This window comes from Schistocerca americana, chromosome X, assembly GCF_021461395.2.
Source record: "Schistocerca americana isolate TAMUIC-IGC-003095 chromosome X, iqSchAmer2.1, whole genome shotgun sequence".
In the NCBI taxonomy this organism is placed as follows: Eukaryota; Metazoa; Arthropoda; class Insecta; order Orthoptera; family Acrididae; genus Schistocerca; species Schistocerca americana.
Window position 1 is genome coordinate 597,081,948 of NC_060130.1, and position 18,746 is coordinate 597,100,693.

Here is an 18,746-nt window from a genome sequence, read left to right on the forward strand (position 1 = left end):
TCTTTCTCTTGGACTTCTCTCGCTGAACCTTGGGTTTCACCGGCTGGGAAGGCTTCACCGATTCAGTCTCCGGGACAGAGGAGGATCGTGAAGCCCTACGCCCGGCTGCTGGTGAGGACTTATGCCACTGGTGGCCGTCATCCTTCCCGCTGGGGGAACCCTGGGAAGGGAGCGTCCCAAGGGAACTCTTACGGGCGAGAGTAGCCGAAGAAGTTAGGCGCTTCTCCGGCTGAGAAGCGGGGACGGACGTCCCCGACGGGTGGGAGGAGGTTGCTCCTGAGGTAGGTGGTGCAGGAGCAACCGGTTGGGGAGAGCCCCCCACGGGCAAGGGGGCAGAAGGAGTCGTACTGCTTATCGAGCTGGCTGGAAGTCTCGCAACTGATGGAGCTAGCACAGTTGTTGTAGCAGCTGCATACGAAGATGTCATTCTCACAGGATGGAGTCTGTCATATTTCCGTTTGGCCTCAGTATAGGTCAGCCGGTCCAGGGTCTTATATTCCATGATTTTGCGCTCTTTCTGAAAGACTGTGCAGTCAGGCGAGCAAGGTGAATGGTGCTCCCCGCAGTTGACGCAGATGGGAGGCGGGGCACATGGAGTATCGGGATGAGACGGGCGTCCGCAATCTCGACATGTGAGGCTGGAAGTGCAGCGGGAAGACATATGGCCGAACTTCCAGCACTTGAAGCACCGCATCGGGGGAGGGATATAGGGCTTGACGTCACATCGGTAGACCATCACCTTGACCTTTTCCGGTAACGTATCACCCTCGAAGGCCAAGATGAAGGCACCGGTAGCAACCTGATTGTCCCTCGGACCCCGATGAACGCGCCGGATGAAATGAACACCTCTACGTTCTAAGTTGGCGCGCAGCTCGTCATCAGACTGCAAAAGGAGATCCCTATGGAAAATAACACCCTGGACCATATTTAAACTCTTATGTGGCGTAATAGAAACGTTAACATCCCCCAACTTGTCACAAGCAAGTAACCTGCGGGACTGGGCGGAGGATGCCGTTTGTATCAGTACTGACCCAGAGCGCATTTTAGACAAGCCCTCCACCTCCCCAAACTTGTCCTCTAAATGCTCTACAAAGAACTGAGGCTTCACGGACATAAAAGATTCCCCGTCAGCTCTGGTACAGACGAGATACCGGGGCGAGTATCTTTCGCTCTCATTCATAGCCCTTCGTTCCTCCCATGGTGTGGCCAGGGAGGGGAACGATTTGGGGTCATACACATTAGCCTTGAATTGAGCCTTGGAACGCTTAGAGACTGCTGACGGCTGGCCGCCAGCAAGAGATGATGTACCACGCTTCATTGCGGGTCATCCGCCCTGATGCCACCTACTCCGACCAAGGGCCCTCCCCACGGGCGCCACCCAGCCACAGCAAAGGCCACCTGGCAGGATGGCCATTGCCGGGAGTCCCGATGCCCCAGGGAGATGGGCATCTACTCCTTGGCATACGTGGGGAGTGAACGGCGCAGGCATCAGTAGAGCGATCCCTGTGTTGTCAGGGGGCTACAACCAAGAGGGTACATGGCGACCCCACCACAACGGACTGGCTACCGTGCTGGATCTTAGGTGCAAAAATGGCCAAGGTCGTCGTCACAGTTAAAAGAAACACTGCAGAGTGCAGCGTGGTAATCGCCCATGAGATCGAAAACGAGCGGGACACCATCGCAACGACGAGAAAGACGGCAATAGGTCTAATTGCACGAAGGATACAGTGCACCATGTAAGGTGCCCTTCCCCAATTGGCTCGCTCTTCGGAATAATTTGGATAGATGGAGGTCAAACCCGAGAGGGGACCATCACATAAGGCCGAAACGTTTGAGACTCCTTTTAGTCGCCTCTTACGACAGGCAGGAATACCGCGGGCCTATTCTAACCCCCGAACCCGCAGGGGGAGATGTCAGCAGTGAAACAGGTCAGTAATTATTGACATCTTCCCTACCAACTTTCTTAAATTGGAGTTTGACTATGGAAAATGCTTTGAGTTAGTGACGAATTACATATTTAAGATAGGACAGAAGTTACTGTATAAGAACAAATCTTTAGTACTCTTACAGAAACATCATCAAAACCACATAAGCTGTTATTCTTGAGAGTCTATGTAAGTTCCTTCATTTCATGAAAAGTTGTTGATAGATTCATATGACTGAATTTTATGAGAGCTGCTTTCTCAACATACTGCAGTGATTTTTCTCTTGAAGCATTTTTCCCCATACTTCCTACTACACTTAAAAAATGATTATTAAATATATTTGCTACCTGTGACTCATCATTTATAGCCCTACCAATCAGAAAGATTTCTGACCTTCACATACAATTACATGAGGCTAAAAGAGATCTGGATAGCTTAAGTAGAAGAAGGGCAAGCAGAGATGGGAAGTGGCAACAGACAATACAGGTAATAAGCACAAGACATTTTTAGACAACTTTGCAATAAATATATCAAATAAGTTGTACTAGTTGCTTCAGTTAGAACTGAATTAGCTTCATGCACATGTAGGCACAGACATCATACAACAAACTTCCAATAAGTAATAAAAAGATGTATTGTAGGAAAGCCAGTAAACTAAAGGGAAATTTTGTTGTTAGGTAATTCTCCTGATACAAGAGTGAATCACATGTTCCAAGATTAACTATGCTCAGAATAACAGGTCACTAGTTTTTAAAACCTAGTGGTGGAGGATATATGATTAGTGCGCACAGATTTCAGAAAGGGTTGCACAATGGTTATAGGGAAGTGCTGGGTAAGAGTATTGACAGAGATCTTAAGTATTCTACACAGTATGACCAGGTAAAAATAGTCTCAGCACTGAGGGAATCCAAAGTGATGTTTACATTGGCTTTACGACACAGCTCACCTCATTTTAGCTCATTTGTGGCGAGAGTTAATTTGGAGTTGTAATAGCTACTCATGTCTGAGCTGTCTCATACTGGTGTGTTTCCTGTTGAAGATGGAATATGCTATGAACAGCCTTCACCTAAATAAGAAGGATAAAGGAAAACTAGCTAGACTAATTAAAAGAAACTTGGTGGATGTGTTGAGGGGGGGGGGAGGGGGGGAGTGGAGACAGCACTGTCATGAGTGGCAAAATACCAGTGCTCAAAGAGGTCAGAGCAGCATCTTTTCCATGGTAAAGAAGGTAGAAAGAAACTGTGGTGTCACCGCCAGACACCACACTTGCTAGGTGGTAGCCTTTAAATCGGCCGCGGTCCGCTAGTATATGACGGACCCGCGTGTCGCCACTGTCAGTAATTCCAGACCGAGCGCCGCCACACGGCAGGTCTATAGAGACGTACTAGCACTCGCCCCAGTTGTACAGCCGACGTTGCTAGCCATGGTTCACTGACAATTACGCTCTCAATTGCCGAGACGATAGTTAGCATAGCCTTCAGCTAAGTCAATTGCTACAACCTAGCAAGGCGCCATTTATCCTTTGCTATGTATCTAATGAAGCATGTACAGTAACAAGACCAATGTTCACCAATTGTGGATTAAAGTTAAGTATTCCAGCAGCTACGTACTTTTCTTTATAGCATTCATTACATATCCTGTTTCAGACCTCACGCCAGCCTGCGTGAGTTTCAACGCGTGCCTTTCGGTTACCCGTCACTGTGGACTGGCTGTCTTGTCAGTCCACAACAGAAACCATGCTTTAAGAGATGTTGTTGAAGACAATAATTAGGCACCATAATTATGGTGCATATATTGCATCCATGCCAGGTGATACTAGCTAAAACAATTTCAGCAGTCAATAGATTTAGTTATTTATTTCCTGCCCACATTTTAGCAAATATAAAATTTCATTACAACAACCAAGGAATGGGTAGTAAAATTAATGAATATTTGCACTGCTAAATTAATGGTCAAGGCCAGGTGACATAGTTTGCCCTTCTGAACAAGACATGACTGCTGGTAAAGGTATGGTGTCACACAAATTACTGTCTTATTACTGCAGAGAAAGGAGGAGTTGCCACATTTATAAAATACTCTCATACATTTAACAATATTTATATTAATAAATTTGCTCAGAACAGCATCTAGAATAATGAATGACAAAAATAGAATTTCATAACAAGTCATTTATATTAGTAATTGTGTGTGAAGCACCTACAGTTAATATTCAACAATTCATAACTCACTTTGAAGTTCTATTGCCCTGCTTCAATGTAAAAACTAAAGGAATAGTGATTGCTGGAGATTTTAACCTGACTTTGCTGAAATCCTTCAAGGAAGAATTTATTGGAACCAGTAAAATAAATTTCATAACAAATAGCAAAATAAATTTAATTTCTACTGCACTGAGACTCAAATCTAATAATGAAAATAATGCTGTACTCTATTACATGTAGAAAAACCATATTACTCACCCAAAATTCCAACATCCAATTCACTAAGCTTCTTCTTCACATCTTCATATGCTCCATAACCTTCACTGAAATCTGTGACTGCTATTTCAGTCTTTACTCCATACAGTCTGGCTGAAAAAGGAAGTTAAAGCAATGAGTGACTAGGTTTTTTTAAGTACTTGTTTAATAGTTCAACATGTGGAACATCAACAACAGGCTAGGCTGGGACAACCTAGAAAATCTGCAGTTGTTAAGTGTTATCTGGAGTACAAGCATCACGTAAATTATGATGAGATGAAAATCTTGGCTCAGGCTCCAGGGTGCAGGACAGTATCATTGGAGAGGCAACTGACATCAAGCACAACCACCCAGAGACACTGGCCACCCTATTCAGAAAGGCTCAAGTCGCTGAAGGAACAATGATGTCTCAGCAAATAATATTTGCACTACTCTGGAAATGATGCAAACACTTCTTCAGTGCCTCTTCAAACAGCAGATGTGGTAAGAAAATGCCTATGGTCCAGTTGGGAGCAGATATGGCACAGAGTGTCAGTGCAGTGAGCATCATACGATCTATTAGAGAGCACACGGGTACCAGGTGATCACCATGAGAGTGGACCATGTACAGAAGACATCTGAATTGAGAGCAGCCATGAGGACCACACAACAGATGGATCATCACAAAAAGAATCATAGGAAGGGCAGGGAACAGGGACAGAAGGCAGGAAGAGCAGCTCCCCTGCCAGTTCAATACAACAAGAGCACCTGATGATGATGATGATGATGATGATGATGATGATTAGGAGGAGGGGGTATATCATTGAAATACTCCAGCTGTAGGACATTAGCAGCTAGCTAAATTTCCATGAAGATTTCAATCAGCTGAGAAGTTACAGTAAAGTTGACGATGACATAATTTCGGTACTCGACAACCATTTCTTTGTGTCAATGCTAAAATATTATGAACTCACCAACTCCATTAAAGAGAATAGGAACAAAGATGGCGTATGTGTCTATGGTCAACCTAATTACTTCATGCTGAACTTGAACTATTATTTTCTGGTATGAAGACCTAGCTCTCATTTCCATAATTTGAGGTTAATAGATTTTAAGATATCCAATGTTTTTAGGGCACATGCATTCATATCTTTCACTTATTGCAACCATGTAATGTTATAATTGAACATCAGACTCTAAGACTATACTGTACAGGCAGAACAGTGACCTTCAATCTCAATTCAGCACAGTTGAAGCAGTTAAAAATCAATATTTATCAGTCCAAAATTTGAAACTGGCATTCTTAAACGACTTATCCACTCTTGTAAGTGTCTGTTGCAAATACTGAGTGGCCAGTTACAACTAGCATATGGTTCTTGTCCGATTGGAAGAAGAGCAAAGACTAGGAGCATCAAAAAATAAGAAATGTGAATTGGACCAGTTACTGAGGACTTTATATTATTCATAGCTATTGCAAAAACAGTCAACACTATTACCAGCCATACATCTTATACCTGGATAGCACAATTATTATGCATATCACCTGTGAAAAGCACAGTTCAATCTACCAGAAGGGGTTAACACTACTTTGGGAAACACTAATCTCCTGTTCAAAAGGGTTAGACAGAATACCACTTACTCAATATGTACTAACGTTTGGGAAAATTGCAACATCCACAAGAAATGGCCTGTATAAATCCAAACTTAAAAGATATGCAAAGTGGCATATCAGCAACAAATGTTTGCAATTGCATCGAGATAGTGTAAATACAAGCCCAACAATGTTAACCTCCATTGTTCCTGAAATGGTCATTTTAACACCAAGTTTGTAGAGTGAGGAGCCATTAAATGAAGTAGAAACATCCCAATGACATCAAGATGCAGAATATCAAAACACGGATGAGTTCACACTGATCCAAATTATCACTCCCCAGAAAAAACAAAGTTGTCATACAATGTTTAGGGACACTGCTATGCGCATTATGTATTTTGGAAAACAAAGGATAGAAGGAGATCACACCTAATGGCAAGTGAGTACTGGACCACACAATGTGACTATGGTATGGGATGACCTCTGCACAGCTTCATACAATTTAAGTTCAATCTGGAGCACTGTAATGAGTTTGAACATATCTATGTTGAACACTCAATGCTGTCTGCTGGGGGCTGAACCCATTGCACACAGGAGAATGGTACAATTTTTACACACTGGAATCAATATGTCTGTCAATCTGTATGCAACTGCTGCACCATGGAGATATTAGAGCCCCAGATACTGCTCCTCCTTGAGCCAACTGCAAGTACAAGATTTCAGCATGGTAATTCCTGGTCACATTTGATGAGGAATACGCAAGCCTTTATTGATAGATAATGGATAACATGGCTTCGCAGGACTGTGTGTACCCTGATATATTGTACATTCAACATGTCTAAGGTATGTTTGCTTGGCAGCTTGCTTGTCAAAGTCCTTCAGGAACCATGTTGGTGCTTCATTAACTTACATACAAACTTCGTGAAGGAACATTCCCCATCGACATCTCTAAGCACACTTTGATTCCATCTGTATGCCAATTGCAGCCTAAGGGCAATTCATAACACACTAAAAAGATAAGAGATCATCCATAGTCCTGTAATCCTAATGATTTGTGGATATCATATTCTCAGTCTGTGGTGTAAAATTCATTTTAGTGACATGTATCCTCTTGGCATTTCAAGTTGTACAAATGGCAGGGAACATAATATGCTACCAAATAGTAGAGAAGATCTGCTTTAGAGGGGAAACTAATAACAGATGATGCCTGTGCATAAAAGCCAGTTAAACACCTGTCATCAACAGGATCAGGTTATAAATAGGCATATGACGGTTTTTAATGTATCATGTATAAAATTTACATTGAAAAAATAAACAACCAAAGTACTAAAATGTATATAACAATATGTTATTCATGCTAGTTGGCTGATCAACATGAAAAAATAAAGATAAACTAGCCATTGTGATACACACTGACACATCTGGTGCCAGGACTGTACCATATATGCTGGTTTACATAAAACTGACAACTGAAGCGACTTTCAAATAAGTACTAATGTTTAATTTGTTCACAGAGGTACCATCCTCATCATATACTGATATGAGCACAAATGAGGAAACATCTGTTGCAACTGGGGATAATAATTCAAAGCATAACAATCAGTGCCACCAGTAGGACATCACATGGGATGATCATCTGATAAGTGTCCAGCATACAGTTGAAATCTCACTAGTAGTTTCTGTGCAGTGTTTATGATAACTCTTTCACAATGGCACAGGCCTAGGCAAGATTGCTCAGCACCTGCAGCAATACACTGGCTCAGCACTGAGCCACAGCACTTGCTAGGTATTGCTGCCCACCAGCTGATCAGTGCCAGGCTAGTTACCAAAACCAGGGATACTCTGCAACGCAATGTAAATGACATTTTCAGCAGCAACAGCACAACATATCCACTTTGGCAGGTACTGCGTGGTTATAAGTAAACGTTCCCTATTTAACATGTTATAACATGGAAACTAATTACAATATGACTACCAAACTTGGGAGTTTTAACGTCCAGAGTATGGGGTGCATGATTTCCAAGCATCACAGTGCCACTGTACTGCTCCAACTATGGTCACCTGGTGCTGTAATCAGTCATCGTGATTCACAGTCTCACACACCTGACCAGTCACAGTGTATTTGTGTATTTGTAGATGTGTCAACATAAACTTGGACAAATGGAGCAGGGCATTATTGGTGAAGCACTATTACCAAAACAACAGTAACAGCTGCACTTCAAGAATATCGCCAGATGAAAGGATTATGTAAGGGTCCTCTTTCTGAACTTGCTGTGCGAAGCATGGTGAAAAAGTTCGAATCAACTGGAGAACTGGGTGTCACTCCAGGTAGAGGCCAACAACTGGTTGCACCACAGGTGGTGGTTGATGAAATCACTATTGCTATGGAAAACAATGCTGCACACAATTCCCGATCATCAGGCAGGGCGTGTGCTGTGTCATGTCATTTGAACTTCCCATGGTCCACTGTACGGAAGATGCTTCACACAATTTTCAAATGGTATCCATACAAGATCCATATCTTACAGCAGCATGCACCACAGGATGCATGACAACATGTTGGCTTCGCTTTCCACTTTCTCACAAGGATTTAAGTTAATAAGGGCTGGCTCTGGACTATCCTATGGACAGATGAAGCTCATTTTTCTCTGACAGGTCATGTGAACACACAGAATTGCTGAGTGTGGGGGGTCTTAACCTCAAGTCACTGTGCATGAAGTTCCTCTGTATAATGAACGTGTCACCATATGGTGTGGCTTCATGGCTACGTTCATCATTGGCCCATTTTTTTTATTTTTGAACAGGTTGGCACTCAAGGACCAAAGACGTGCAGAGTGACTGGCCAACATCACTGCAATTTGCTCCACCAGCATGTCATACCCGCCCGTACTGGAGATAAACACATTGAACTCAACAGTTTTCATGCAAATGGTGCACCACTGCACAATGCTTGTGAAGTTCACATGCTTCTCCAAAACACATTTGGAAACAATCAAATTATCAGTTGATCGTTTCCAAATGCTTGAATGGCACAATCACCTGATCTCACTCCCTGTGATTTCTGGTTGTGGGGCTACCTGAAGGCCAGAGTCTACCAGGGGAACATTCAAACATCTTAAGTGCAGCCTATCAAGAGATGTAGCCAGAATACCTATGGACATGCTTCGTTCTGCTGTGCAGAATGCAATCCTGTGCTTTCAAACTCTTCTGGACACTGATGGGCACCATATTGAGCTCCTTTTGTAGCAGTAATGGTACCAGTATGTAATGGTATGATGTACCGTAGCAGCACATTAAGTGTTTAAACTGAATTGATTCTGCATTATTTCTCTTCCCAGTGTTCTTGACGTTAATGCAACCAAGTTTGGTAATCATATGGTAGTTAGTTTCCGTGTTGTAATGTATTAAATAGGGAAAGTTTAATCATAACCAACTGGTATAAATACTGGCCATCCAGCCAGGTAGGTCATCAAATTCACATCCATCCCGGCTTCTGCTGTGAAACCACTCCACTCCACTCTCCTCTTAACAGGACCACCTGCCAGGGGGTCTAGCCACAGCCTAATGAGTTGAGGGTTGAAAAGAGGCTCACCTAGCCACATGGGAGCCTACCAGCATTAGGTACAATTAGCCAGGCTTCTCGTACTCAAGAGCGTCATGTCAGCCTGCTGTTGTAGCTTGGCTGCTGGTTGAGGATGTTAACCATGCAAGATCATACTACACCCAGGCTGTGCCGAGCATAGCAGCTCCTGGTGACCTATTATAATGCTTCACTGTCAGGTCTGTGGGTTGAGGCTCATCCTCCAGTGCCACCAGATGTGAGTTTGAAATTTTCATACAAACTATTGGAGTAATAGAGGGATTGTACTGCCTTCAAATGTCTTCTAACTCACCCTGAGACATACCGTCCTCCATGAGAGCATGCCTATATCCTCTACTGCACACCCACATTCACTACACTTCCAATATCACCTACTTGTTCATATCAGTAATACATTGGTTGTGGACATAGTGATAGGACTGTTTCTTGGATGCTTGTTGACTTGGTTAGCTCTAGATTTATGAGGGCAGCGTTCTAGTTCTTGACAAGTCTGCTAGTCATGAATTTTTGCATTGACATTTATAACCACACACTACAAGTATCAGATGATTAGTACATTACATACAGTTTCCGTTACAACACAAAAGTGACAATACGGTTACCTAAGAATAAATTTTGACACTCTTAAGTATGATTTAAACAGAATGGAGAAGTTCTTGAACATTCCCCTTTTAGACTTGGACATATTATGTCAAAAATATGCATTGCTTTTTGAAACTGGTTTGAGTTACGCACACAAATATGTTACACACATATTATTTCTGGAGTGCAAGACCCATTCTATTAGCATTCCTGGAAGATTTAATGGTGGAATAAGATCAGTTTCAAGACTAGCTGGTGATAATAAACATTTATTTCAGTCAGTGGGCCACATCATAGGCATTCAAAAACTAGACAGATTATTGTGTATCTGTCGGTACTTTGAGGGTACTATTAATGTGCAATCCATAGTAAAAACACAACTATTCTTTGTCCCAAGCAATGGATAATAATATAATTGGGAGGAGGAGGAGGGGTGGGATACTTTCTCAAGATCATTCTTGAACATGATTGTCCACAGATTCCTGTCAACAAAGAGTCTAAAATATGTGATAAATATGAGACTTGGCTTTATTTGAAACAACTACATTCTATTATAAGTAGCTACCACTTTTAGGTACTTTTTCACTGCCACCTAGAATACTGTCCAAAGAGCATTTTCCAATGTGTAAATTACTTCACTAATATTGCTGCTACACCATTTTTAGCAGTAATCAAGTTACATACTCTGATTATCAATACCATCATTACAATGTGGAAATGCTGAACAGGCTGTGCCCAGAATCATGGTTAGGAGGAGTCTTGGTGCTTGATTCCTTTTTGAGTTAGGAACATGGGGTAAAAAGTGTTTGATTTACCCCAGGCCAACGGCTATTTGCATAGCCATTTGAACATCTGTCTTACTGCAGCTATGTTACAGAACATTGAGCAACATTTGAATGATAAACTAGACCTGCCGCTCAAGCAAATTGTGAAAATCTATTAATTTCTTTTGCAAAAGATTTTAATTGAGCTAAAATTAATGCTCACCTAATGGCACCATTTATATGTACACTATTTGGTATTTTATGTGCTAAAAACTGTCACACTCGTTTTGATTTTATGTGCAAAACAAAATGCTTTTCTTGGAGGTTTACTTTAAATTTGTATGAATCAATTCAAACTTTGTGTGAAGACAGATAAATGGATAAAGTCAAAATGAATTTTTTTTCATCCAATAATCTTTATCCATTGTCAAGATTGTAGATTGTATTTTATTGGTCCTGTTGTTCACATAGCAGCTTATGCATAAGACATTGGACAAGTCAAGTTATAAATATACAGGCTGAAAGTCATTTCAAGGCATACATATTTAAGCTTACAATAATACACTTTACACGTAAGTATTTATATAACACATTTCATAAATTTAAATATTCTTCAATGGAGTAAAAGCAGTGATGCTGTAAATATGACTTTAGAGATTTTCCAAATGTATTGACCTCAGTGACAGCTTTTATGTTTTCAGTAAGTTTGTATAAAGCCTAACTCCCATGTGAAAAGTACCTTTTTGGCACAGTGCTGTGCTGATTTGAGTCATATGTAAGTTTCTGTTTTGTCTGGTAAAGTGCTCTGTAAAATATCTGGGAGTATGCGTGCGGAACAATTTGAAGTGGAATGATCATATAAAATTAATTGTTGGTAAGGCGGGTACCAGGTAGAGATTCATTGGGAGAGTCCTTAGAAAATGTAGTCCATCAACAAAGGAGGTGGCTTACAAAACACTCGTTCGACCTATACTTGAGTATTGCTCATCAGTGTGGGATCCGTACCAGATTGGGTTGACAGAGGAGATAGAGAAGATCCAAAGAAGAGCGGCGCGTTTCGTCACAGGGTTATTTGGTAACCGTGATAGCGTTACGGAGATGTTTAACAAATTCAAGTGGCAGACTCTGCAAGAGAGGCGCTCTGCATCGCGATGTAGCTTGCTCGCCAGGTTTCGGGAGGGTGCGTTTCTGGATGAGGTATCGAATATATTGCTTCCCCCTACTTATACCTCCCGAGGAGATCCCGAATGCAAAATTAGAGAGATTCGAGCGTGCACGGAGGCTTTCCAGTAGTCGTTCTCCCCGTGAACCATACGCGACTGGAACAGGAAAGGGAAGTAATGACAGTGGCACAGAAAGTGCCCTCCGCCACACATCGTTGGGTGGCTTGCGGAGTATAAATGGTAGATGTAGTATCAATGTAGATGTAGATATATCATAGTATTTTTGCACTCTCCGGTCCTTGCCTATTACATTTAATTTAAAGAACAAAAGGGTTTCCATAATGTATACACATGGTACTGGAGGAATACCAGATTTCTTAAACAGGGGTTTACAAGGGTCTCTAGGCTTGCACCCAAACAAGATTCTAAGAGCCCTTTTTTGTAGTTTAAAAGTGCTATTAGCTGTTTTAGAGTTTCCCCAGAAGGTGACCCCATATCTAAGACGAGAATGAAAGTACGCATGATATGCATTCAATACTGTTTTCTCACTACAGCACGGTTTTAATGAACAAAGAAGGTAACATGTTTTGCTCAGTTCTGCATTGAGATATTCAATATGCTTATTCCATTTGATGTTACTCTGCAGCCAAAGTCCTCAGAATTTGGTTTCAGTACTGTTACCAACTGGTTCGTCATTGATAGAGACTGATGGGATAAACATGTCCTTGTTAGGAACATTGTGGAATTTTAGAGCAACAGTTTTCTTACTGTTTATTACAAGCTGATTACTCTGTGCCCAGCTGCTAAGTTGTTTCGTGACCGTGTTTACTGTCTGCTGTAACTGTTCATCGTCATCTCCTTTTAGTAGAATCGTGGTGTCATCTGCAAATATGATTGTTTTGTGTGCATCAATATTTAAGCTTAGATCATTTATGTACAGAAGAAACAGAAGGGGTCCCAATACTGATCCTTGGGGTACACCACATTTTATTTGTTTATAGTCAGATAAGTGATTAGATACAGTTTTTCGTTCAATATTTGTGTGCTTGACGCACACTGCCTGCATACGATTAGTCAGGAAGGAACTGATCCACTTGTTGGACAGACCTCGAATACCATATCTTTCTAGCTTTGATAGCAGAACTTTATGGTCCACCATGTCAAAAGCTTTTGACAAGTCAATAAAGACTCCTATTGTTTCCTGTTTTTTGTCCATCAGGTTTAGGATGGAATTGATGCACTCATAGACAGCAGTTGTCGTTGACCTCTTATTTCTGAATCCATGTTGTTCATTACATAGGATGCTGTTTTTATTTATAAATTTTATAAGTTTCTCATACATAACTTTTCCAGTACTTTAGAGATGCAGGAGGAAATTGTGATGGGTCTGTAGTTATTTACATTGTCTTTATCCCCTTTCTTATATACAGCAATAACTTTTGATGTTTTCAACACATCAGGGAAAGTGCTTGCCTGAAGTGAGCAGTCGCATAAATGTGTGAGTACTCCAATTAGGTTTGAAGCGCTCTTCTTTAAGATACAATGGTTTAGAGTAAAGATAAATTTGGCATTTAAAATTAGTTCTTACATGAACTGAATGTGTGAAAATGTTTTAAAGTTAATCAAATAAACAAAAAATGCATTGCTACAATAAAATCAAAAAACTCACTTTGAAAAATCTAGCTTCATTCAGATTTTACAAGCAAAAAACGTGTACTTTGCAGGTTTTTTATGTATGCCACTTCTAAGTTTCACACTTGTTCGAATCAGTTAAAATTTGGTAAGAATGTAGACAAATACATGTAGTTAATCGTCATCCTGTTGTTTTGTGAAAGCTGCAAGTTTTGACATACCTGCATCTTGTAATATATACGCTAGAGTTCCTGATCCTGAGCTCAGAATCCAACAGATTCACCTGGCATTGTGAACAACATAAATCATCATACAGCTGAAGAGCATGTATGTAATAGGTAACAAAGTTTTTCTGGGGAATACAATTTCTGAGGTGGGTTAAAAGTGCATGTGTCTAGATGTATTGAGTAAATGTCTTTGAAGCTGCCCGATAAGTTGAACAGCTAGTTCTCTTTTTTTACATCCCTAACTCTGTCTTTTTTGTGCTATGATGGGGGCACTTTTCATTTTGGTTATTTCATGGCTTGGTGTGGCCCTGAAGTCTTCTCATTGTGCTTACAGTGAGATTAGCTTACAAGCATGACCAGTGAGTGTTTTAGTGTCCTAGTGTCTTTATTCCTTTAAGTGCAAGAAATGGCTAGTCCAATACAAACAATTTATCCAATTCAAGTACGGCAACTCTGCTTTAGATAATGGAATACTACATTAAAAGGTTACATTCTTGTAAAGTTATGTTCCACTGACAAAGCCAACCTTATTTACAATGAGCTCCTGACTTTCATGACTTATGTCAATTTTACTGCTTTGTCTGCTACTGTTTGTAGTCACTCATATGCAAAAGGGCTTATATGAGACTGTTTCATACAGGATGTACCAGATATGCAGATACCTGGTTAAGTTTTCAGATTGTATTTGTGGCTCAAAGAGGTCCTCAGGATTGTTGAGTCTGTAAATAACAGTAGCTTTTGAAAACACCACATTATAAAACACCACAATAACCAAAATGTCTTCCTGATGACTCTGATGATAATCTCTCCTGATTTCCTGTCCAGTATTTCCATGTTTCCATCAAGTCCAAAACATTTTAAGGAGAATGAAGCAGCAGAGTACCCCTTACCATTGAGACTCTTATATTGCTTCTGGTGTCGCCACATACATCGCATCTGTCTGTCACAGTAACAACAGCAATACCTAACGGCCCATGCCATAAATGGAGGAGGATGCAGCACAAACAGAGCTCCCAGTGTCAACTGCCAATCAGTCATTGCAGTCAAATCTCACTGCTCTTGGTCAACATGTCTGCATTCCACTGGATACAAGAGTGATCCCACCCATTACAGCAGCAACTTATTGGCAGTTTACAGCAGCAACTTATTGGCAGTTGGGATCAGCCCTGCTCTTGAAATCCATTGTATCATTGCTCATGAATAAGCAGTCACCAGTTCTAACCTTGGACATCTGCTACACATCTACCATACATGTCAGTCATTTGCATGCTCAAGCCCATGATGATGACTCAGACTGATTTATCAGAGGCTTATTTTTGGCTGTCCTTCACTGAAGAATGACAGATGAACATGATCAAAAATATTCTATCTGTTATGTGCTAAGATTGTAGGCTGTCTTTCGGCATCTACAGCATATCAGCCATTTTTCGGTGTTCTATAGAACAGCTTCCGAGTGATGAATCACAGTGTATGAAATCTTAATCACCAGAACCAATTGCAACCTCAACAGATATTCTCATTGCTGCAGCAGACAGGTTTGCACGGCAGCCTACAAAAGTATTTGTGAAGCTTCCTGATAGATTACAACTGCATACCTGGCCAGGACTTAAAAACAGAATCATGCATTTAAATTGCTCTTATTGACTACCGTATTTACTCGAATCTAAGCCGCACTCGAATCTAAGCCGCACCTGAAAAATGAGACTCGAAATCAAGGAAAAAATTTTTTCCCGAATCTAAGCCGCACCTGAAATTTGAGACTCGAAATTCAAGGGGAGAGAAAAGTTTTAGGTCGCACCTCCAAATCGAAACAAAGTTCGTCTAGTTGTAATATGAGACACAATTTAGGTCGAATGAATGACGATACAGCAGCAGTAGTTTGGTTCGAGTCGTAAGCTTAGCAGTTACGGTTTACCAGGTAGCCATTGCTACGCGTCACGCGCTCCGTCCGTATTTATACGGATATCCTTCCTTTTTCACGTGCTTCGTCTGGTTTGAATTGATTGCTTATTTTTCTTTGATCTGATAAGTCCGTTCTCTTTGTTATAGGTGTTTACGTCACTCCAAGCTGAAAATGCATTACTGCACTGTGTCATGCATTGTTTGTCGCATTCTGATAGTGCGTGTTTACGGCCTGTCGCCGCTCGCGGCGTAGCTAGCTTTTGTGCGCGCTACCGCCTTTTACAAATAAAAAATAGAGAGGAGTCGTCTCATTAGCGAAACATTTGTTGTTACTTACACTACTGCTTTCTTTGATAATGATCAACAAGAACCAAATAACAGACTGCGTATGATAGATGATGTTCTGAACGAAATTTTAGCGAAAATTTTTCTCCGTTCCAAAATCTTTGCAGGCGCCTCTTTAGTTCATTACATTCTGCACAGAAATTAGAGTCATCTTAGATTTAAAAATCTAGTCAGTTGCCGTGCTTAATTTCTGACTGTATCACTATCAGGCATAAGAATAATACGAATTTAAACATGACATGATATGTATATTCTTCCACGTTTGCTGTTGTCTCACTCTAGTTTCGTAGTTTATTAGGCAGGCAGGATTTAAATGAGATAGTAGCAAACACGTAACAATACATGGCAAAATGTTTATATTCGTATTAATCTTATGGCGAAGAGAATACTACATGTGATTCACAATTCATAAAAGCTCCTATTAGCAACCATCTCTTCTCACAGGTAGGAAAAAATTCAGAACGTAGAGTTGGCCATATTGACAAACATCCCAAACAGTCTTGCCAGTCGGATTTTCGTAGTACATTGAAATGCTGCTACATTCGAAGATCAACAATACAGAATTTGTATTTACTTCGTTGGATAATGTACCAAAATGCAGTGGTCGAAACTCTGGGCGGAGGAAAAAGGCTCGTCTTCCACTTTTTTTTAATTTATTTACTGACGCAGAGATTTTGGTGCCAGTATTTATCTTTGTGCCTACAAAGCATGCCTGTGTGGCGCTACATATATTCGACGGCAGAAGTTAGTTGTGGCGGCATTCACCAACATTTTTCAGAACTCCCGCTTGCTTTGCACTCGATTCTAAGCCGCAGGCGGTTTTTTGGATTACAAAAACCGGAAAAAAAGTGCGGCTTAGATTCGAGTAAATACGGTAAACTAACCAGACACAACTCTCAATCTGCTATAACAGCTTTGAGTCTACTAACACCTCTCTCCTACTTTCCAAACTTCAGAGAACATTCCTGCATACCTTCCTGGATTAGCTCTCCTTGGAGACAGACTATCGTGGAAAATTGGCCTCGCCAAAAAGTAGAGGATGTTTTCAAAAGAAACATTTCAGTCCACAATGGAGTGTGCATGTTCAAGACAGATGCCAATTAACTCATTTATTAATGTTCTTACTAAAACAGTTTGAGGCACCGGTAAAACATCTTAAAATGTTAAGTTAAACAAACAACTGAATAAAGATGAATGATCCTGTGTCTCAACAAAGAGGTGAGAGCATTTAGGAGATGGCACATTGTGCTACAGTATTTTACAACTGAGCATTCTTAGATACCTAATTTCATCGGCGATACCATTTCTCTGAGGTCCTAGGTGGGGACTTCAGAAAGTAAGTGACACATGTTTTCCTAAGACCACTGTGCACAAAAATGGCGCATTGTCAGAAGAGAGTACACGTTCCAGGCTTCCTGCGCATACAGTTCTGCCATGATATGGATGACAGGTGCATCAGAGTGTGTGAGTGAAATCGTGAAGCAACTTAAAAGATACTACTACCTGTCTCCTACTTCCCAATCTTCACAGAAGTATGCAGGACACAATGATTAAATTGCAAACAGATTTACTACAAAATTCTGTTGGTATATGAACCAAATGAAATGACAAGTCCAGCCATAGCAAAATGATGCCAACAATTTGACCAAGGTTGTGCAGAAGAGGCTGATACTAACCAGGAAAGAATGCCATTGACATAAACCACAGACAACAATGTCAAGGCAATCAAGGAACTGACTCACAGCAACCACAGTATTTTTTATGAGGACATTCACACAGCAGTTTTCTAATGGCTCCATAACCAAGGAGCAGATTTCTATTGTCAAGGAATTGGACGATTAATAGAATGTTTCAACCATTGTTTACAGACATATGGTGACTGCTGAAAGATAGTGTAATATATCTGTGTCACTTTGAAGTGTCTTGCAGCATTCAATAAAAGTTACTTGGCCTGCCCTAATGATGTGTAACTCAACTTTAAGTCTCCTCATCATGCCCTGGAACCCAACACACTGACACCTCTTTCCCCTGCCTCCATTGTCTTCACTTGTTTATTGTCTCAACATCTGCACTGTGCAGCTTTTTCTTCATACTACAGGAGCCAGATAATATGATCAATTTTGTGGCATGATTGCATTGTATCTGTCTCAGTGACCCCTTGATTACATACACCTCTACTTCACAAACTGTAGAATAAATCTTCATTTACAAAATAGCACAAAGCAGTCATGCAAATTCCACCGCTTACATCTGTGTGTATACAAAAAGACAGTTCCACTTTTTTTAAATGTTGAAAATCAAACTGAACTAACCAAAACATAATCTTAAAAATGTAGTCTGGGTACTGTAACTTCTGTATCCCAATGAATCCACACTAATTTTGGTTCTCTTGGTCTAACAAGGTGGGGATGGCTCCACTCCTCATTATGAACAGTAACATGATCCACACCTACAAGATACCACTTTGCACAAATCTCCAATGACTCCTTTGTTAATGGAAGAGCTATGAAGTTTCATTCTAATGGTGGGTGTGTAGCAACAAGGTATGTTGATGATTGTTGTACAGATGTAACTCTATACCA

At 40.9% G+C, this 18,746-nt stretch overlaps 1 protein-coding gene across 2 annotated transcripts in view; it reads right to left on the minus strand.

Annotated features, from left to right (window-relative positions):
* LOC124554940 (inactive hydroxysteroid dehydrogenase-like protein 1) overlaps positions 1–18,746 on the minus strand; it is a 122,512-nt gene that overhangs the window by 43,934 nt on the left and 59,832 nt on the right. For both annotated transcript variants that reach the window (XM_047128639.1, XM_047128640.1), the window contains exon 3: positions 4,382–4,492. In XM_047128639.1, coding sequence (XP_046984595.1) covers positions 4,382–4,492 — 111 coding nt within the window. The remainder of the gene's footprint in view (positions 1–4,381; positions 4,493–18,746) is intronic.